The following is a 21,389-nucleotide window of genomic DNA, read 5'->3' on the forward strand; positions in this document are numbered from 1 at the left end:
ATAATATTAATTAACGAAGAAGAGTGAACGTCAAATTATTAGAAATGCATGGAAAAATTAATTTCAATTCGTGACTCATTGTTTGTTTTTATAACTTTTTCATAATGTAATCAATTTCTCTTAAAAAATAAATTAATGTTAGAATAATAATATTCATTCAGATTTAGTCGTACACTGAAAAAAAAAGATTGGTTGCAACAACAATTTAGATAGTAAAATATGACATAGCATTTTTATATGATTGCAGCAACTAGTTTTTGTTTGTAGCAGCAAATTTTTAATTGCGTTAACCTATCGAAATCATATACTGACATTGTGGATAGGTTAACACAATTGAAAATTTGCTGCTACAACCAAAAACTAGTTGCTGCAATCATATAAAAATGCTATGCTTTTACTATCTAAATTGTTGCAGCAACCAATCTTTTCTTTCAATATAAAATTTCTTTTAACGAAATTTTTTTAACATTTTAAAATAATGTTACAAAATAGACTTGCGTTTTGAAAATTTATTGCAGTTCCGCTCTGTTTAATTAAATATCATTAATCAATCGTAAAGAAAGATAGGGAAACGTGGAAAGTTAATCACGCACACGAACGAATTATAAATAAATGGTCACGAAAGTAATTATAACGCGATTTAAAAATGTAAGACTTTTTTTTAATATGTTTCTTAAATCGTCTGATCAATTTGCGTGTACGATTATCTGCGAGATTTAATCCTTAATTGATAATAAAAAGGACAATGTGTGATATTCCGATATTAAGAATACACTCTTTTTTTTAGAAATAATTTTGTTAATTTTTTAAATTAATGAATATTTTTTATTTATTATTAAAACGTGTAGAAATTTTTTTTAGACGTAAATGTAATAGTTATAAATATGAGAGGAATTCCGCATTATCAATTGAGAATTAACGCGAGACGAGAACAGACGGATTAATTAATCACGCACACATGTAAAGACGATAAATTCTCGACACTCGCTCATCGACTTCACATGTCCGTCTAATTAGCCGCCTCACACGACTAATTACTCGCTCCAGAAAGTGCGCTAGAAAATTATTTATCCACAGTTCGTTCATTGATGCAACATATAAATATGTGATTGTGGTATCACAATATATGATAAATAATGTGATAAGAGTCGGGATATCCCCGGGAGAAAAGACCGACATAAAAATTACTTAAAGAAATTTGGAATGAAATTGATTTTATCTCAATTATTTCTTTAAATATCATATTATATAATATAATTTGCTTAATTTTTTATTTACACAGAGAAAAAGTTATGGTTGCTACAACAGAGTAATAATATTGTTTGCCTTGCAATATAAAAGCATTCTAGGAATTATAATATACTATGATTGCGATGTATATGATTGCTCCATTCTTGGTGAGGGTAGCTGCTATATGGATGTTACAATCGTAATAATTATGCACTTATGACGACCTATATAATCATAGTTATGTAAATATTATTCTATTTTAAATTTACAATCTCCTATCTATATGAAGAACATATCACGGTAAAAGTCCATATTATGGCAAAGTACATATTACGGTAGAACTACAATACTGCTTAAAAGTTTCAATAAATGCTGTTTCTTGTAAAAAAAATGTGACTAATTGCTTGCTATAAATGCATGCATCTATTAAATGTTACATCTTTTTATTTGAACTGTATATATAATATTGGTTCAAATATAAAGAGAACCAACACCTATAATAATAAATACATACATTCGATTTAATTCCTTTTTTTTTTACATAAAACAGTTTGTTAAAACTTTTGAACGACACTGTATATAGTTCTTACTGTTGATAAGATTTCTGTATGTATGTGTATATATATATATATATATATATATATATATATAATATATAGCATAAAGATACATGTTCAACATATTCATTATTACTCGGAAGAAACAGTGTGATTGGTGTACACAGAAATCTGATGATACCAATTAAATTAAATAATAAAATACGGAGCAAGTATTTATGTGGTTGTTTGAATCACAGTACAATAATTAAATGACTTGTGTTTTACCAATGACGGTATCTGGTTGCTACAACCAGATACCGTCAGACTGTTTCTTGAACATCCAACCACGAATGTTAATGGCAACTGCATCATTTGGTTGGTTTAAACAAATTATGATGGTGCTACAAAGACTAATGGTTGCCATCGCTCTTAGACCATTGCAAAATCTGTAATCATAAAAATAAGTGAAAGTACTACCAATTTCTATTTATAATAAAAAAATGTTTTGGTAATATTTTTAGTAAATATATATATATATAAACTTAAAAAAATTGAAAAAAATTTTGATTTTTTTATAGAATTGTAGTACATGTGTGCACTATAATTGTACAAAAGAGGTATCAGATTTCTTCGGAATTTTGAAATCCCTTAATCTTCTTTGTGAATAATGAAGTTGAAATATGTATCATATTTCCAAATTTAGGAATCTATCAATCAATCAATCAAGTTTTAAGTTTATTTGCAGAAATTCACATGACCCGTTTATTACTGCAAATGAATTTAATTTCTGATTGATCGAGTTCTTAGATTACCTCCGTGAGGTGACCTCCGCTTTTATTCGCAATGGTCGTCGGTACGTTCAAAAGAGTTGCAATATCTTAGCGCCAAGACACTACGGTGTCTCCAGATATGCGCGTTTAGACTTATTTACTCGGTCACATATACATATTTTTTAATTGTAAGCGCTTTTGCTTGAAATTGTAACTTTGTAGCTTGATATAACAAAAAATTGATGCTTAATAATTTCATTCTTATTATACATCATGTGCTTTGTAATATGGCATCACGATTGACACAATTATACGGATATATTATTCAGTAGTAAATAATCTCCCAACCAAGTTTTAGTTGTCAATAATCAGATCACGCGTAACTACATTGGTGTAGTTGACGCATCAAAATAAATAAGTGATATCAATCATACACATACCTATTGCATGGAGATAACTAGGATGATATAACTATTGCTCATAACTAAATATTTCTGGTTATATGAGAAAGAATTATACCTTTTTTTTTTCGTGTATCATATTAGACTCTAGACCTTTGGGTTATTAATTCGTAGCAAAGACATATAGCTTCTTAATGCATAAAATATGAGAATATTTCTTCTTGTTGTAGTATTAACTTTCTTTTTATTTTTAAAATAAGAAGAAAAATGAAATAAACTCCCCCCCCCCCCCGTAATAAATTATAAATCCAGATATCTTATGCAATATGCATGTTATTTGGGAAGCAAATTAAAAAATTTTAAACTTTAAATTATCAAGAAGAGGGAAATTGTAGGTACACCTTGTTTAGAAGATTGCATTGGATTTATTCGATTGAATTGACCTATACTGTTCTCTCAAAGTTAGTTTGTAATGGTGCACTTACCAATTAATTTTCCTCTTGCTGATACAATTTTTCTTTCTTTAGAAGTATACGAGAAAATGTAATATATATCCTAAAATGAAATTAAAGGGAAGCTTTCACTCAATCTATTAGTCGGTGGATTAAAACGATCCTTTCCGAAAGAGGGATCGATACCTAAATTTTCTCTACGCATACGACACACCATGCTAGTAATAATTAATCGTATTGTACAATCAAATCTAATAACAAAAAAATGTATTATTAATTACAGAACAACTGTTGTGCTACGTTATTAAAACAAAAAAAGACATTTCCCAATCAGACAAATCTGTTTAAATAAATTTTGTAAAAGGTTTGCTGACACATTTTTTTCACGAGTAAAAAATTATGTAAAATTTGTTATATCGGCTAACGACGATAGACTCTTATTTAGAAATATGTATATTCACATGTAGGCACTTAGCAGCAACAAAATTGGCAATAAAACGCAGCAATTCAATATGTAAATTGACAGTAGAAATCGAGCTGAATCTCTCTCTGTCATCAGTTTGATATTAGATTTTCAATAAACGAGAAGGATTGAAATGAATTGAAAATTACAATTCATTTTAATTTACCTAAATTTGCGCGCTTTAGAATTCCGGAGCTGAATTAAAACGAACTGAAAGAATTGATACCTGAGGGCATAAATTCGTAATAATTATTTAGAACGCCCTTTTTCACTTCAATTTTGATGGAATTAGGCTTACTTGATGCGTTTTTGCATGAAACGAAAGAATCTGGCAGAAAAAAGTGTCGCCTCTGCCCCGAAAATCGAGATGTTCATTCGGATTGAAACTTTATGATTAATACGACTATATATTTTTGGATTCATTTGAGTTGAAACAGGAATTTATCTATTTATAATTTTGAACTGTGATATATTCACGACTTACAAATTATAATGAAATTATTTTTTAATTTAAATGAATTCAAACTCTTAATTTTTATTCATAATTTTGAACTAGGATGTATTCATAGTGTGTGTGTGTTAATTCATTTACATAAATATTTTTGAATTCAAATGGATAGAAATACGAAATGTGTTATTCATCATGTTGAAATTGGACGTATTCATATATTTGTATTATATTATTTTTTAATTGAAATGAATGCAAATACGAACTGAAGCTATTCATCCGTTGAATTTGGATGTAGTCATATTCATATCATATTGTTTTTAAATTTAAATGGATTCGAAAAATTAGAAGCGCAAATTCGAAATGTCAAAATAAATTTATTTCTATCTACTTATTTCGATGCATTCTCGTTTTACTGGGTTAGCTTAAATTAGATTAGGTTAAATTATATGTCGACAGATTTTACGGGAGATACAAATTTAATGCCGACACAGTTGACCATTGATGTTAATCTGATGGTACAGACTTAACTGGACTGGAAATTTTTTTGTAATCTGATACTGATTTAACGAAAGTCACAGACAAACTCTTTAGATCTAGGTCACTTTTAGGTAGGTTCAGATCTTCAGACATATAAGGACTGATACGGTCTCACTCTTGCGAAATATGCCAAATTAGTTATATTTCAAACAGCGCTTTTATTGAAGAGCGCGTTGAAGTGTTCTACGCGTAAGAACCATATAATTAAGCATGTAGTATGTTGGAGCATGTTGAAGTATGCGACGCTTACTACTAGTTATAATTACTAGTTGTAATTATGTGTATTTAGTTATAATCATACCTTCAACAGCTCTCTTATTGACGAGCGCGTTCGGTATGCCATCATGGAGCACAATAACATAATTAAGCATGTAGTATGTTGGAGCATGTTGAAGCATGCGACGCTTACTACTAGTTATAATTACTCGTTGTAATTACTTAGTTATAATTATATTTCCAACACCTCTCTTATTAAAGAGCACGTTGGAATACACTTTCTCTGACCACGTACATATAATTAAGCATGTAGTACGTTGGAGCATGTTGAAGCATGCGACGCTTACTACTAGTTGTAATTACTTAGTTATAATTATTTGTATATTTCTAACAGCTCTCTTATTGACGAGCGCGTTGGAATATTCACACTCGAAGCCAACCCATTACATAATTAAGCATGTAGTATGTTGGAGCATGTTGAAGCATGCGACGCTTACTACTAGTTATAATTACTAGTTATAATTACTTAGTTGTAATTATATTTTCAACAGCTCTCTTATTGACGAGCACGTTGGAGGACGATCGAAAAGTAAATACATGTAGCATTAGGTATGTAGTATGTTGGAGCATGTTGAAGTATGCGACGCTTACTACTACTTATCTCTAATTATAATTCCAATTACTCGTTTTACGATGAGCGCTCATTCTGTAGTATGTTGGAGCATGTTGGAGCATGCGACGCTTACTACTAGTTATAATTATTAATTGTAATTACTTCTTCAACAGCTCTCTTATTAACGAGCGCGTTGGAGCAAGTAGTATACCAATCATATTGAAGCATATTGCGGAGATGCGAACAAACCTATGTTCTTCTTAGGATGTGCGCAATATATAATACTGCACACTTTATTTTTCGTTTATGAAAAGTTTTTGCAAAGTTTGGCGGCAATATATAATGTTGCAATCCTCATACCTTAAATTGGAAGCATATAACTATATCCTCTATACGTCTCTCAATCATACTATTTCTGCAGTACATTGAGAGACGGCAACCATGATAACGGTTATAGCAATTATATATTTTAATTAAATGTTATTTATCGAGAGAACTATACGGTTGTGATAACCATATAAATGGGCACACCTTAATACCTACATTCAATGTAATATCAATATATAACTTGAATTCACATAATTTTTTTCTCAATTATAGAGAATGCTGTTGTAACAACCATAATAATTTTTTCCGTGTGTATACATTTATATCTTATATTATAGTAACTGTACTATATGTTTACAATTTATACTACTTTATTTAAACATTTTAAGTGATATTAAATAGTTCGTGACATGAAATACCGATTAGTTGATACCTTTCTTTTATATATGTACTTTTTATCAACGACATTGTGTTTTATTAGTTGATCGATTGATTTAAGTTAACAATCAACGTCGGCGCCATTAATTAGACGATTTAAGGAAGAACGGTATTGTTTTTTATTTTTACGCGTCTTCGAGGGAGAAGGATCGCCGCTGGATCTGGTATGCATTGAAATAAGTGATTAATTGATGCAACGTGTGCAGCAGAAAAGGCGAGACGCTTAACGTTGTAGACGCCGTAAGCGAAAGTAAATCGCGGATCTAAATAAAATGATGTATTTTATGACGGGTTTATACGGTATTAATAGCGATATTTACTGTAACCAAATAATAAGAGCGGTATTAAGGAGGAGAAACCTTGCGCGATAGCTATACATAATAATAAGGATAATGATAATGCTAAGATATTACGCGACGTGCATTCGTTAACGCGAATGGAGGATAACGTGAGCGAACGAAGAGGATGAATAAAAGATCGAATTGCTAAAAAATTGCGGAGGATTTTTATTCGTATAACGATAATCTTTGATATGTTTTGAGTTGCTTCAAACGTTATGGAAGATCATGCATGTAGCTGTGAGATCGTTCCGCCATTATTTTTTTCTCTTTTATTTTTTTTAGAAAATCAAGAGGTCTATTTGTGTTGCTTGAAGTTCCTAAAAATTTTTGCACTTAAAATAAGATAAATATATATATTGGAACATTGAAGGAAAAAAAAAACGAAAATGATAAGTGCAAAAAATGCAAGCAACGCGAACAGATCTAGTGCTTGCACTTTTTCATATTATGAAAATGTGATCACACTTTTACTATCGTAATTCAAGATAAATTCGAGCGTGAAGATAAAAAATTATAAATTTTGTTGCAAAAAATTAAATTGATTAAATTTTTTTCTTTTTTATGTAAACGTATTTCGAATATATGATGGATTTTATTTTATAATTAAATAGCAGATTATTCGCACGCGAATCATTCAAAGTTTTGGAGGAAAAGGGAGGGGTAAGAGATTAAATCTTTGCGGGAGGAATTTCGCACGAATTCTTAATGCTTCCAATCTAATCGGACGATTCGCGCCAAGGACTGCATCAAACTCCAAGTGATAATAATAGCGATAGTATCGCGAAGACCTAAGCATTTCCAATTTCGCGATACTCGATGCTTAACGATGGTACGATTTAAAAAAAAAAAAAAAGAAAAAAGCGTAGCGATTAATAGACGAATCGAGAGTGGGAGAGTAAAGGAATTAGGATAATTAAGGGGTTGTTGCATTAATTCGATTTTGAAGCGACGACCATCGTGATAAGTACCGATATACTTGTCGAAAACAGTCGACGTTAGGCGATCAATGAAGTTATTTAGTGGGTAATGACGAGCGAGGAGAATAATAAATTTTTGATAATCGGAAATATAAAAAAAACTCCCGCTAACGAGCAGAGCTGACTCTCAAAAATAAATTTTACTCCTTAGGCCTCGCGGGAAGTGTACGAATAAGGGGATTGAAACGGGACGGGAAACGATCGGCTCATCGAGCATGTTTGACCATACACCAAAACTTACTACTGCGAACAGCTTTACTGCGTCACAGGGCTCAATAAGAAAAAAAAAAACATTAGAATGTTGACGTAAAATTGTGCACTGCGTGAGAAATTATCTCCGCGGATTTAGGGGAACGTTTTTTTTTTTGTTATTAATTCTATATAGTTCATAACATTCGGTGATGCAGTGTTTTCGAAACTCGGCGGGCGAAATCATTGATCTTTTCGCGAAAATTGATAGATCGCGCACGACGTTCAAGACACTGCGAACTTACGGAGACACCTTCAGTAACTGAAGATTGATTATAATATTTATTATTCGAATAAAATTTGCAATTAATTGGATAATCAAGCTAACAAACATTGCTGCCTGGCACAATGAGTTGCGGGTCAAACGTGGGGTTTCCGTAAGCGCCGATGGAGATCGCAACTAGTATATATTATATATATACACATATGTGCTTTATTTGTATATATATATTGTATATATAATAATTATAAGACGCCGTCGTGAGAGAGAACGCACGGCGGTGCGGACGTATCGAAACGGAACAATCTACGATAAGAGGGAGACTGGAGGAGGATATCATGGAAGAGTTTCTCCTTTCCCAAGGATCTTGCCGGTCGATTTTTTTCCGTTCGTCGGAATTCGGATTCAAAAAAACCCGCACCCTGGAACAAGCCCTAAGATAGGCCCGGTGTCCGCCGATGGCATCTTATTGTGATTCATCATCGACGGGCGTCGACGCCGTAAAACCGCATATCGTGTAACATTAAACGACAAGGACGAGAGAAAAAGAGTTTCTATCCAGGACGTTTTTTAACCTCTTAAGGAGTAGGGGTTTATGGGACCCGAGAGAAATATTTTCCCTCGTTACACCTTCGGGGATTTTAATTCACTTGTGTAATCGCGGAAACAATACGTATAACAATATGTAGAGAGAAAGAGAGAGAGAGAGAGAGAGAGAGAAAGAGATTGAAATCGAGATGGAGAGAGAGAGAGAGAGAGAGAGAGAAAGCGAAAGGGACATTACCGTATTATATTCTCGACAGAACTTTGTATACACATACTTATTGGTGTTATTATCGTTCTTATTCTTATTATTGCTATTATTATCGTCACGCTATATTATGTATATTATTATTAGTGAACGAAACGCGATATTACGCGTCTCGAATATTATTATCAGATTATTGCGTATGTCTTATTATATAGCGCGAGATAATACTCTCGCGAGCGGCGGGACACTTCGCGCATTGCTATTGTTGTTCGAAATGAGATCAGATCATGCAAAGCAAGGACGAACGATCACGAACAGTTGCGAACGAATGTGAACGAATGTGAACGAATAGCAAGCGCTTTTCCTTCGATGTGCATAAAAGAGACGAAAAGTTTAAACTAAATTGAAGCTTATGAGCTCGAGCTTATGAGTTTTATTCCAGTTTATTCAAACAAGTTCATTTGTTCGTGTTCGTTCGCGCTCGTTGCTTGATCTCAATCTGAACGAACGTACGACGGTTAAATAACGCGTCGTCGTCGCGTCGCCATTCATTTGTCACTGAGATATATAATGATTTCATTATTTCCGTAGATGTATTATACATTGTAGGATCGCGCGGCAGGATTACCACGTGCACTTCACCGTGATAGCTGGATCCGTTAATTAAACGTTTCCTTCGAACGGAACGCGGCGCACCGTTGACAGGTTTATCGCCGCGTTGACAGTTGTCGATGCATTATCGATACTTTTTAAGAGGTTAATCGGGATATCGACGATAACTTAAATGCAAAAAGCTTCCTACAGCATACAAAATATACATATACATGTAAAACAAATGCGTGAAAGTTACGGGGTGTTACGTGCCGTGAAAACGGAACGGATGAATCTTTTTTTTTTTTTTTTCTGAATCGCGCGCGTTCAATCAGATATATTTCGAATTGTACAATCTAAAAATTATCTCTTCTTATTCGATCAGCTTTGTGAAATTCCCAGCTGTCTGTTCCTTGATTTCAGATTACAATTTTATCTTCCGATTCCATTCACGGTGTAACATTCACGAGACAGAACGAATGGATTACACTCCGTGAACGTTCGAAGAAAGAAGGGACACATACACACATCTACGTTTATACATACAGAGAAGCGGGAAATAGTTACGCACACTGGAATACGCACACAAAGAAACACAAGCGGACACACACACACACACACACACACACACACACACAAACGGTAATTGTTAAGACATTACATTCTTCGAAACACGTGCGCGCCACTACTACATTGTTGATATAAATTGCGATCTATGATATGATTATTACTATTTATGATATAATTATTATCTTGCATTGTCTAGTCATACGTTATTATTGTATAACTAACGATATTAATTATTAATTAATCTGTACTACCTAGTCGCATTATGTGTTGCATAAAGAGAAAAAAAAAGAAAACCACGAAAATTTCGAACGCAAAAGAGATCGTGTGAGCGAGAGGACAAGAGAGAAAAAAAAAGAGAAAAGGTGAGAAGAAAGAGTGAGTTAATGTAAGAAGAAAACAAACGAGAGATACATTCGGATACTGATAATTCGCGCGATAACAACAACGACAAGTACAATATGAAGCGCTGGAAATTTAAAATTACTCTTTAATTTCCAGTAAAAAAAAAAGAAAGTATGACTAATGAAATAACAGTGCGAAAAATTTCTAATATAAATCTGAAAAAAATAATATGAAAAGAATAAGGAGTACTTGATTTAAATTTCCCCAAAGCTGAACTTGGTCTACTTGTACCAATTTTCAGCGCTTCATATATTCCTGTGGAAGATGCAGAATGAAATAGAGAGAGAGAGAGAGAGAGAGAGAGAGAGAGAGAGAGAGAGAGAAAGCATGACGGAAGTGCGTGAGGAAGAAAAAGGCCAAGTGTGAGGATTTCCTCCGCAGATATACATTGCTAATAAATCGATAATGATCGAGACATAGCGATCGGATTTGCGATACAGTAGAGGAAGAAATGCATCAAACTTTCGTCGCGATTCTTTCGTATCCAAGATCATAATTTTATTGATCGGAATGGACTTGAGAATCGCATGGAAGAGAACGGTCGGTTCACATTAATGTTTACATTAATAATACACACTGGACTATTAACTGCATCCTTTTAACTGTTGCCAAAAAGTATGTACGAAATATGCGCAGAATAATATTCTATGTACTTTTATGTATATAAGAGCCAATTACAGAGAGACTGATCACCTGACTTTGTTGGCGTCTTTCTCCTACTTGAGGCTCCTATACTGCACATCCACTTCGCACATTGCTTATTACATAGGCAACGTTTGTACATAAGGAAAATAAGAGGAGTTAGAAGTCTAATGTATTATATAGATGTCTGTGGGTTTCAGCTGGTCCGAGTCGCTCGGCGCTTTAACGAGAGAAGACTGATGATTGTAATCCGTTAAAATGCGCACGAGTTTTAGACTTTTATGCAAATTATTATCGAAGCATCGAAGCGACTGAAAGGCAGCTAACGACAGAAAAAAAAATGTGTAATTGATCGAATAATCAGATTCTTTGGGAACGAAGCGAGAAATTAAATTGATTCAATCATGGTGATACGAATTAAAAGAGACGTCGTCATTGTAAGAATGAAATGAAAATGTTGGAAAATGAAGATCAATGAAATCGTAGAAAAAGAATCGTAAGAGACAAAAACTAATGATGTTTTCTTTTAATTCGTATCTCCGAGATTCCTTATGACTTGTCGCGCGCGACAATGATGATCTTATAAATTGGAAAGAGATAAAGCGAGCGCGATAAAAAAACATCGTGGAATAGATCGCTATGTCTCGATCGATCGTATGTCTGCAAGACGATCAGAGAAAATGACTGATAACACCAATAATGATTATGATGGCGAGAGTAGCGAAAGGGAGAGAGAGAGAGAGAGAGAGAAAGAAAAAAAAAGCGTAATTATGTCATGAAACACGCGCGCGCGCGTCGCTAGGCTTTCCGTGACGCACTCGTGCGTGCAGGTGTAGTAAAACGAAAGAAGGAAAAAAAAGAGAAAAAAATGAAGAACAAAACGAGTATTAAATATATGCGGGGGCCGTGGAGAGGAGGGAACCTTCCTTTTATCCATGTAAAAGAGAAAAAAGGAAAAGAAAACACCGGCGGGCGTCCTTCACCATTTTCCGCGACGTCCGTCGGCATCCCGTCGTCTCGAAAAGAATAAAAAAAAAAGAAGAGATAAAAATTAAGACAGAAGTAAAACGCGCGATATAAAGATATATATAATATATATACACACACACATATATATATTATATGTATATACTTGAAAAATATATGATTATATACATATACATATACATTATACACGTATACGCGGTTCGCTCTCGGTTTTCATCCGAACGCAGCATCCCTGTATCCCGCAAGAAACATCCCCTTTACGTGCGTCGCGCCTCTTTTATCCTTCTGTGCAATCGAAAACCCCATCCTGCCTTCCTGCTTTCCTCCCTCCCTCCCTCCCTCCCACCCGAGGAGAGCTCGCGGGCCCTCCCCATATTGCAATATTTGTACTTTTCCATGTTGAAACCTCGATATATAATAAATTATATTAACAAACTTCGATCGGCTGTCATCTCTCGTATGAATGTTACCTATTCATTGCGCCTCAAGAAATTTTCCTTGTCTTTTCTTTAGCTGTTACGCATATGCTTTATATAATAATACAAAATGATAAATGTGGAAGGTTGGTATAAATATAATAATAATAAGAAGAATTCATATGTTGTTTCTAAGTTGCTTTTATTTGATAATCATTTGTAACGTATACTCTCTCTGAGGTGACTGTTAATTCTCCACAATTGTCTTAATCTACTAGAAAACATGTTTCCATAATAATTAAAACAGCAGCACCCTTCAATTTACAATTGAAATTGCTCCATTGAAATTGCACTCGTCAGTATTAAATATCTATTTGTGATGAAGTTTCAAGAAAACAATTTAAACCACAGGATTTTGGTCACTTGAATTTAGTTTTCAGTTGACAATCACTAAAACATCTATTTTTTCTTCTTCGGGGCGAATTCTAAACCTCTTATATAGTTCTTTTTTATCTGGTATTTCTCTGTAATAATAAACAAAATTACAAAGTTTGCGTAATTATAAAATATTTAAATGAATATTAAAATCAAAGACTCACCTGTGAGTAATTTGTACACATATAAAATTTGATTCCCCTGAACAAGAACACTGGGTGTCTTTTTACCAGGATCATCAGTGATTGTCGCGCTCGCACCAATGCTTTGGCATTCTTTGCTGAATTCTTTCGGATTGATCCCAAACGTTTCTAGGTTGTTTACCAACGTTACCTGCAATTTGTGAGATGTCATCAGAAAAATGATATATAAATAATTCTTATATCAAAAAAAAGCTAAATGTGCCGTTAAGACATTTAACAATGTACTAAGACATGGGAATAACCCGCAAACCAACTTCTTTGAAAACAAAAAGCCTTAAAAGTTATTAAATTTTCGTATCATTTATTCTGAGCCGCGACTTTTACCTTTTTCCCGCCTGATCGCACTGTTACTCTCATGTCGATCGGTTCCAATTTTCCCGTATGCAACAAAGTATTTCCCGCGAGGGTTACCTCGTGCATATGCGTCATACGTCCGATAAACTTGTTTATCCCATCCTCCATCGTTACTGTCTCCTGATGAGCCTTAGTTCGCATAATTCCCGCCAACTGGGGATTCAGTTTTAACGTTCTACAAAATTAATCGCTATTAATCTAGAAAGAGATGCAGGGTCAAATTTATATTTATATTTTATGTGCAACATCGTAGTCTTACTTTCCGTTTTGCAGATCCTCCGCTTTCACGTACTCAGTAAAACACTTTCTGATGTCGGCTCTTTTCATTACGTCACCCTTTCTGCAATCATCACCACGTATTCGGTGTAAAGTGATATACAATACACGTTTATATACTACGACGATGTAACATTCAGCGACTTTCATCATCACCGTATAGAAAACCATCTTTTCTGCAATTATATTGCGTCGCGATAAAGTGGCGTCACTCGGCAAGTGTCATGCCTACCATACTTACTCATAGCCGAATTTTGATAGAACTGGCAGAACGTCAGCAGTCACTCGATAACATTCTGATACGACAGCACTATTCGAAACCACTGGTTCAGCCACAACTGGTTCTTCAGTAACGACTAATTTCTTCACAAGTGGATGATCAAACTGAAATAAATGAAAAAAAAAGAAAAATCTCTATCTGTAGTTGATATCTCAATCAAAGAGCTTATTTCCCAAAAAAAATTTTAATTAATTTTAATCAGAATGAATCCAAAATAAACAACAAATGTTACCTTAATGGACAGCAACGTTTCAACACCTTTTGTGATGGATGTATTGATTATTCCTTTAGCCTTCATTTCCGCTAGAAATATCGATAATTTTTTATACCGAGATTTCTTTACATCAACGTTTTTACCCGGCGGACAAACAGCTAATAGATGATTTTTGAAGAAGTTGGACGATAACATTGGCAGATCGCTAGATTTTACAGTTGTTTTACATGCTTTCAAGAAACAGTATTCCAGTAGCGCGTCCATCTCCTGGACTGGATCAACTGCTTCTGGCTCAATTATGTTTGAAATTTGTACATCTTCAGTTTCTACATCTTCTTCTATATATTCCTAAATAACATAAAAATAATCAATTTATCTTTGTTTATTTTCAAGAGAATCTCCGATTTAATTACCTTAGAAATGACTTTGTCTTTGACTACATCGCTTGAATCCTCGTCGGTGTTTAATTCATCTAACTTAACTGATAAAATTTCAGTTTCATCTACAATTGCTTCTTGATTAATCGATTCGATATTTTCTAACGTATTTGTAAAACTGTCAACATTCGGTGAACCCAAATCAGGCCTTAAGGGTGGTTTGCCCAATTGACACAACATATCACCAATAACGTGAAATATCTCTACGCATTTCCCATGTCCAGCTGCCATGTACATGTCTTCGCTGGAAAGTGCAGTGATACCGACCGCAACTGCAGCCTGCAGAAGAAATGCTGTTTTTCTCTCAACTCAATATTTTTATAATCAACAGATGCAAAGATAAAGTCTGAACCTTGTTTTCCTCAGTGTTAATCGATACTGGAGTACCCTTTGGTAATTTCCCAAAACTATACAGAGTCACCGGCCCCTTCAGAATCAATCCAGGTAACATGAGATCTGCACCTCCCACCAATTTAGATATAACTGGCGTGTGCGTAGTAAAAGTATTTAATAAATATGGATGGTGCCATAACGTATAAATTGTAGGAAACAGCAGAGTATCATGCGAGTCCAGTTGAAAGAACATTGGTATCTTGGCGACGCAATACACTTTGCCTACATGTCCACTGTATGTTGCTATTTTCATAATGCTGATGGCTTCCTTTTTGGGCAACAATGACTGAATCTCTTCGTCCGACAAACTCGGATATGCCGCCAATACCTCTTCGCATAATTTTTTCCTAAAAATGATAACTAATGAATTGTCTCTTTTCACACACACACACACACACACACACACACACACACACACACACATTTAGCACATACAAATATATCATAAATAAAACATATTCAAATATATTGTAAAAATAAGTTTTATTTAAGATATTTGATTATTATAATCAGATTTGCAAATTCTCTTCTATTTTATCCCTGTAGAAAAATATGCATGTAAAAAATATCGATAAAAAGGATAATAATAATAAAGATTATTTAACAGATGAGTACAACTAGGAACTACTGAAGCAATAAGGATTATCAAAATGTCCGAAAAATATCACGAACCTCTCAGTTCCCTTTAGCTGGTAATTGGTCTTGACTTTGAATGGCTTAATAAACATTTTGAATGAAATCCCCAATCAGTGAGTTTAAACCTAACCTTGATCTTCTATACAACGCTGCATTCTTATTTATCCTCGTTGATACTGCGCGGCACAATGTTCTGTGTAAGTGGAAGCCAATGGAAGCGCTGCCAACATTACGAACGTCAACGACGAGAATTCTATCTCTTGCTTACGATGAAAATATTGATCTCGAGCCGAAGCGATGATCGCTTTAATCGGAGCAATTTGTCTTTTTCATTAGTACATTATATTTTTACACTTGAAATAAATAAGAATTTTTAAAAGTCGAAAAAAATAGAAAGAAAAAGAAAGATCGGAAATAGCTAAAAAAAATTTCGTTATTATTATTATTATTATTATTGCTCGTATTCCATATACATCTTCTTTCTTTTCTTTTCTTCTCTTTCTCTCTTTTTCGCACGAAGCTTATAAAGTGCAGAAACAAACAAATCTCTTATATATCAAATTTTATATATCAAAAATGTAGATTAATTTTAATCTCGGTGTAATTTATACTCTTTACTTTTTCTAATTTTTAGAACTGGAGAAAGATAACAAGTAAGTTAAACCGAGATTTAAGTAAATCTGTATTGATAGAAATGGACATTAGACTTTGATCGAACTCCAATTGTAATTTGATTAGCGATTAATTCAGCCGACAGAATTGCTTAAACGAATATATTTAATTATACAACTGACCTAATCTAATTCTTTTCGCATTAAACAATAAAAAATTAATAATTCTATCTATATTTATAACAAAACTGTACACAACTGTATTATTAAATTGATTATCTTGTTTTGAACGCCGAAAGTGCAAACAAGTGCAAAGAAATACAGCTGATAGAAAGACTCCCCTTCCCCGTCCTCCAATCGCGTGTCATCGCATCATGCCGTCAGGTCCTCTTACGGCACGTGCGAACAGTACGTGAGAAGTGTGCGCCGTGAGGTCGACATAACCTCAAAGCGTGTCATTATGCATAATCGAGCCGCGACGGGCGGCCTGCGAGTATTTTGAGGTCGTCGCGACGAGATCGCGTCCGCACGTCGTCGCTTTGTCATTTGCTTATTGAAAGAAACAGGAAGACATGACGATCGCCAACGTTTTCTTGCGAATGGACATCGCGAGGATCACCGGAGTCAGAGTGAGTTTTTCCCGGCACTTTCGCCTTTTCCCTTTTTTAGCGCGATTGTCCTGATCAGTCACGTTTGATCTATTCGTCCCTTTTGTTTCTTTTTTTTTGGCCATGAATCTCTTTTTCATTTCCAGAACACGATCGCGCATACGTGTCACTACTGTACGTTATTATTGTTCATATTTTATATAATACTCTTTCGTAACTTTGTCATTGTATGATATATTATTTTTAGTTTTACTTACATACTTTACTTATATACTTACTTATATATTGTACTTATTTTCTCAGGTGTAACACTGCGGCATATATTATTCATCAGAAGTTGTATTTGTTTATTTTTTTATCGACTCATTTGATCTCAATCTTTTCTTATGATTACTTATAAACGATTTATCAATGTTTTAACGAGCATTCTTGTTTAAAGTTCTTGACATATTTTATAAAAATATTTTAATTTGAATTAAATTTTTTTATGAATTATTTATTTTGATAAATTTTTGATAGATTACTTTTGATAGATTTACTTTTATTGATATTTTTATTTCAAGAAAATGCTGTAATATTTATAATAATAACTTTATTAACTATGATTCATTATATAATTTTAATAGAATTTATATTAAATTGTATTTTTTTTATAAATTGCAAAAATACATACTTTTGTATATAATACTATATATTTTTTAAATTTATTTAAAAGTATTTTATTATGAAATAAAAACATTTTTGTATTCATGCTACTTCAAGGTAGAAATATAAATATCTTAGGGCTGGTTATTCCACTTTTTGGTAAATTTTACCTATTAATAAGAAGCAAGATTACATGCGTGGATTACCAGATTTATATACACAGATAAAATTTATCAAAAAGTGGAACAACTGGCTCTTAGTGTGATAAATGTCAAGTACTATAGCTTTTAAAAGTTTTAAAGATTCGAATGTATTTTATATTTAGTTTTAAATAATATAGATTTATTTTTTTTGTCCACAGCATTTAAGTACAAAACCAAAATTTGGTTTACTTTTTGACATTGATGGCGTGATAATACGTGGAAAACAAATACTGTCACCGGTAAAAGAATCTTTCAAACGGCTTCAAGGGAACAACGGAAAATTTCGCGTTCCCACATTATTTGTTACTAACAGTGGGAATTCGCTGCGTAGTCAGAAAGCGATAGAGCTGTCAAAATGGATCGGCATCGAAGTCATGGAGTCACAAGTTGTCCTGGCTCACTCACCATTACAAATGTTCGATTATCTACATAACAAACAAGTTCTTATATCTGGTCAAGGCCCAATAACGGATATAGCCCGAGAATTGGGCTTCAAGAAGACAATAACTATAGAAGAAGTAGTCAAAAATTTTCCATGCTTAGATTATATAAACATAAAAAAAAGAAATCCAATTTGCGGTCCGGTTAATCCAAATTTTCCACAAATCGAGGGAATCTTACTCTTGAGTGAACCAATAAAGTGGGAAACATCGTTGCAATTAATGGTAGATCTTCTAGTTACCAATGGAATGCCCACAAGATTACCTACTGCTATTCCGTATCCACACATTCCAGTGTTGGCATGCAATATGGATTTGCTATGGGCATCGGAAGCGCCGATTCCACGATATGGCCATGGTGCTTTTTTATTGTGTCTTGAAAACTTGTACAAGAAAGTTACAAATAAAGACATGACATATGCTGCTCTAGTCGGAAAACCTAGTGAGATTACGTATTACCATGCCAATCAACTGCTTGTTAATCACGCCAGAAGCCTTGGTATTGACAATATCGACACAATTTATGCTATTGGGTTTGTATCAAATAGAAATATTGATTAAATGCATCAATAGATATGATTATATATATTTATATATATTACAAAATATCATAATATATATAATTTACATACATTTTTATAGCGATAATATTAACACCGACATTTTTGGCGCAAACCTATATGACAAGTATTTATCCCGCTATGAGTCCGGAGAGGGGACTATGTCCCGCAGTCTAGAAAAACTCCTTGGGAAAAATAAGAAAAATCCTAACACGAAGGCCTGCATTAGTATTTTAGTTGAGACTGGCGTACATCAACGAGATTCCAAATTTATACCTGAACATAGTCCCAGGGATTTCTTACCAGTTGACGATGGTCTATGTAAGCCGGCATTTATCGTAAAGGATGTCGGGCAAGCCATCAATCTCGCGTTTAAAGAAGAGAAGTTTGAATAAGTTAGCATAATAGATAACCTTGAGATAATTATATCCTTATATCGTTAGAGAAAAAGAAAAAAGAAAGAGAGAGAGAGAGAGTGAGGAAATGTGGCAAAGTAACGTGAGTATTATAGCAAATAATCTTTTAGAAAGTGTTAGCCTTCATTATAGACGATGTTTCGTGGAGAAACGGAAAATAGGAGAGGCTATAATACATTATTAAAGTAATATATTATTTTGCTCCTTTGTCTATATTTTTTTGATTCTTTTAAACTGCCTACTTGACAAAAAACGAACACATATTTTTTAACGAACTGTATCAATTAAAGAAAAGAATTACATGAAAAAGAAATTAATTAATCAATTTATATTATAGATAGAACAATAAAAACCGATATTGCTATGTTATTGTAAATACAGAATATCCCTTATCATATATACGCACTCACACACACACACACACACACACACACACACACACACACACACACACACACACAAAGGATTTTTATTACAAACTTTAGTACATTTAGGACTATTAAAGTAAAACTTTATTTAGCAACGGTCTGATACACGTTCCGAGAATAATTTTAAAGCTATTTAACAAAATTTTATTAGATGATCAACATTGTCAAATGAATCATCTCTAAATGTGCATTATTATAATTAATTATATCATAGTTGTATCGTAAACTGAACTAAACATATTTGATCTACAAAGTACACTGTGCATAATTATGCCTCGTTTAGTCGAAAGCAATGCAAAGCAACACAAAGTAATATATGTAAGGTTTCCATAATAGATAAATAATAGACATAGTTTCGATTCGATTGTTCTTAAAATTTGCAGCTAACATATACTATGTCTGAGGATTGTATGCAAAAGTGTAATCTCAAAATACTCAAAATAACACATGAGTAGTAGATTATACTTTATAACGTACATGTATGTATATGTATATGTATATAGTCAGGTCTAGTCTTAAAAATAAATGCAGCTTTTTAACGAATGCAAGTAAATAAAAAAAATATATATTTTTCGTTGCTACAATAGACTAAAGCTAAGGAACATTGTTATCTTTGGTCACAAAAATAAATCTACAAAAATCAATGAATTTGAAAAAAAATCACCGAGAATTTATTTTGAAGTTACATTTTTAATTTTTGGAAGTAAGCTGAGATACATAAAATTTATAAAAATTTTATTAAACAGTTCTAAAATGTTTCTCAATTTTGAAGATCTGAAGTTTAATTTTATAGAGTATATTCTTTTTGATTTATTAATTTTTTTTATAGAGTATCTCGAATATAGAGTATTCCGAAGTAGATAATAATTTTTTTAAGAAAGGAATTATTAAATTTTCTCATTAAAATTAATCGACTATAAACTAAAATACTTATTCTTAAAGTGCCATTCGTGCGTGTTGAGACATCCTATGTATAAAAGTTATAAAAGTCGCATGGATTGACGACAAGCTAATCCGAAGGTAAAAGCGCACATTTATATTTTGTACTTGCTCTTACATGACGCGATTGTAACACAACGATAAGATCAAATATAATAATCAACAACGTTTAATGTCTGTCGAGACAAAGACTGACCAGTTAAATAGAGTTTAAACGAACATCGTGAACAAACCAGCTTATCATCCATTCGCGACAATGAGGTGTCATCAAAGCTTCATCGATCACATGCCAATAAAACTTCTGCCTCTCATCAGCATTACATAATAGTTAACGAAAAAAGAGATACATTATACTAAATGTAAGTACAAACACACACATATAGATACACGTTATATATATATATATACATATGTAAAAATATATGTATATAATCTAAAATAATTTTTTAAAATTATATTATCTATTATGTAGATACATATTCATATACATTTATATATATATCATACATAAAATTATTGCATAATATAATACATGCTTTAGTATGATGTATCTCATTTATATTCGAGACTATTATTATATGTGTAAAAGTGTCGCATGTGTTTCATCGAGAACAATATCCATATTATATTTTTTAATTATATCAAATGTAGAATTCTCATGATGTAGAGTGTGACTTTTATGGAGCAAATTAGAATTTATTTTAATAAATTGCAGATTTGTTTATTTT

At 33.0% G+C, this 21,389-nt stretch overlaps 3 protein-coding genes across 3 annotated transcripts in view; 2 read left to right on the top strand and 1 right to left on the bottom strand.

The window, feature by feature from the left end:
- The window catches only part of LOC147910446 (uncharacterized), a 29,936-nt gene extending 17,330 nt beyond the window's left edge, over positions 1–12,606 (top strand). Inside the window, exon 1 of the mRNA XM_087402521.1 lies at positions 1–12,606. This exon is cut by the window's left edge and continues 17,330 nt beyond it. The gene's annotated coding sequence lies outside the window, so the exon portion shown is untranslated.
- A 160-nt stretch (positions 12,607–12,766) lies between these two features.
- eIF2D (eukaryotic translation initiation factor 2D) lies at positions 12,767–16,126 on the bottom strand. The gene is made up of 9 exons (XM_011069665.2): positions 15,848–16,126; positions 15,135–15,522; positions 14,759–15,061; positions 14,364–14,693; positions 14,093–14,235; positions 13,835–13,915; positions 13,546–13,750; positions 13,183–13,351; positions 12,767–13,107 (listed from the first exon to the last, which is right to left on the bottom strand). Exons 1-9 carry the CDS (start codon positions 15,901–15,903, stop codon positions 13,043–13,045), a joined length of 1,740 nt encoding a protein of 579 aa, XP_011067967.1. The 5' UTR covers positions 15,904–16,126; the 3' UTR covers positions 12,767–13,042.
- Positions 16,127–16,773: 647 nt separating this feature from the next.
- Positions 16,774–21,370, top strand: LOC105154270 (haloacid dehalogenase-like hydrolase domain-containing 5). The gene is made up of 3 exons (XM_011069664.2): positions 16,774–17,051; positions 18,037–18,851; positions 18,961–21,370. The coding sequence occupies exons 1-3, from the start codon at positions 16,995–16,997 to the stop codon at positions 19,271–19,273; spliced, it is 1,185 nt and encodes a 394-aa protein (XP_011067966.1). The 5' UTR covers positions 16,774–16,994; the 3' UTR covers positions 19,274–21,370.
- Positions 21,371–21,389: the final 19 nt, after the last annotated feature.

Source organism: Acromyrmex echinatior, chromosome 2 (assembly GCF_024713525.1).
Source record: "Acromyrmex echinatior isolate Ae372 chromosome 2, ASM2471352v2, whole genome shotgun sequence".
NCBI lineage: Eukaryota > Metazoa > Arthropoda > Insecta > Hymenoptera > Formicidae > Acromyrmex > Acromyrmex echinatior.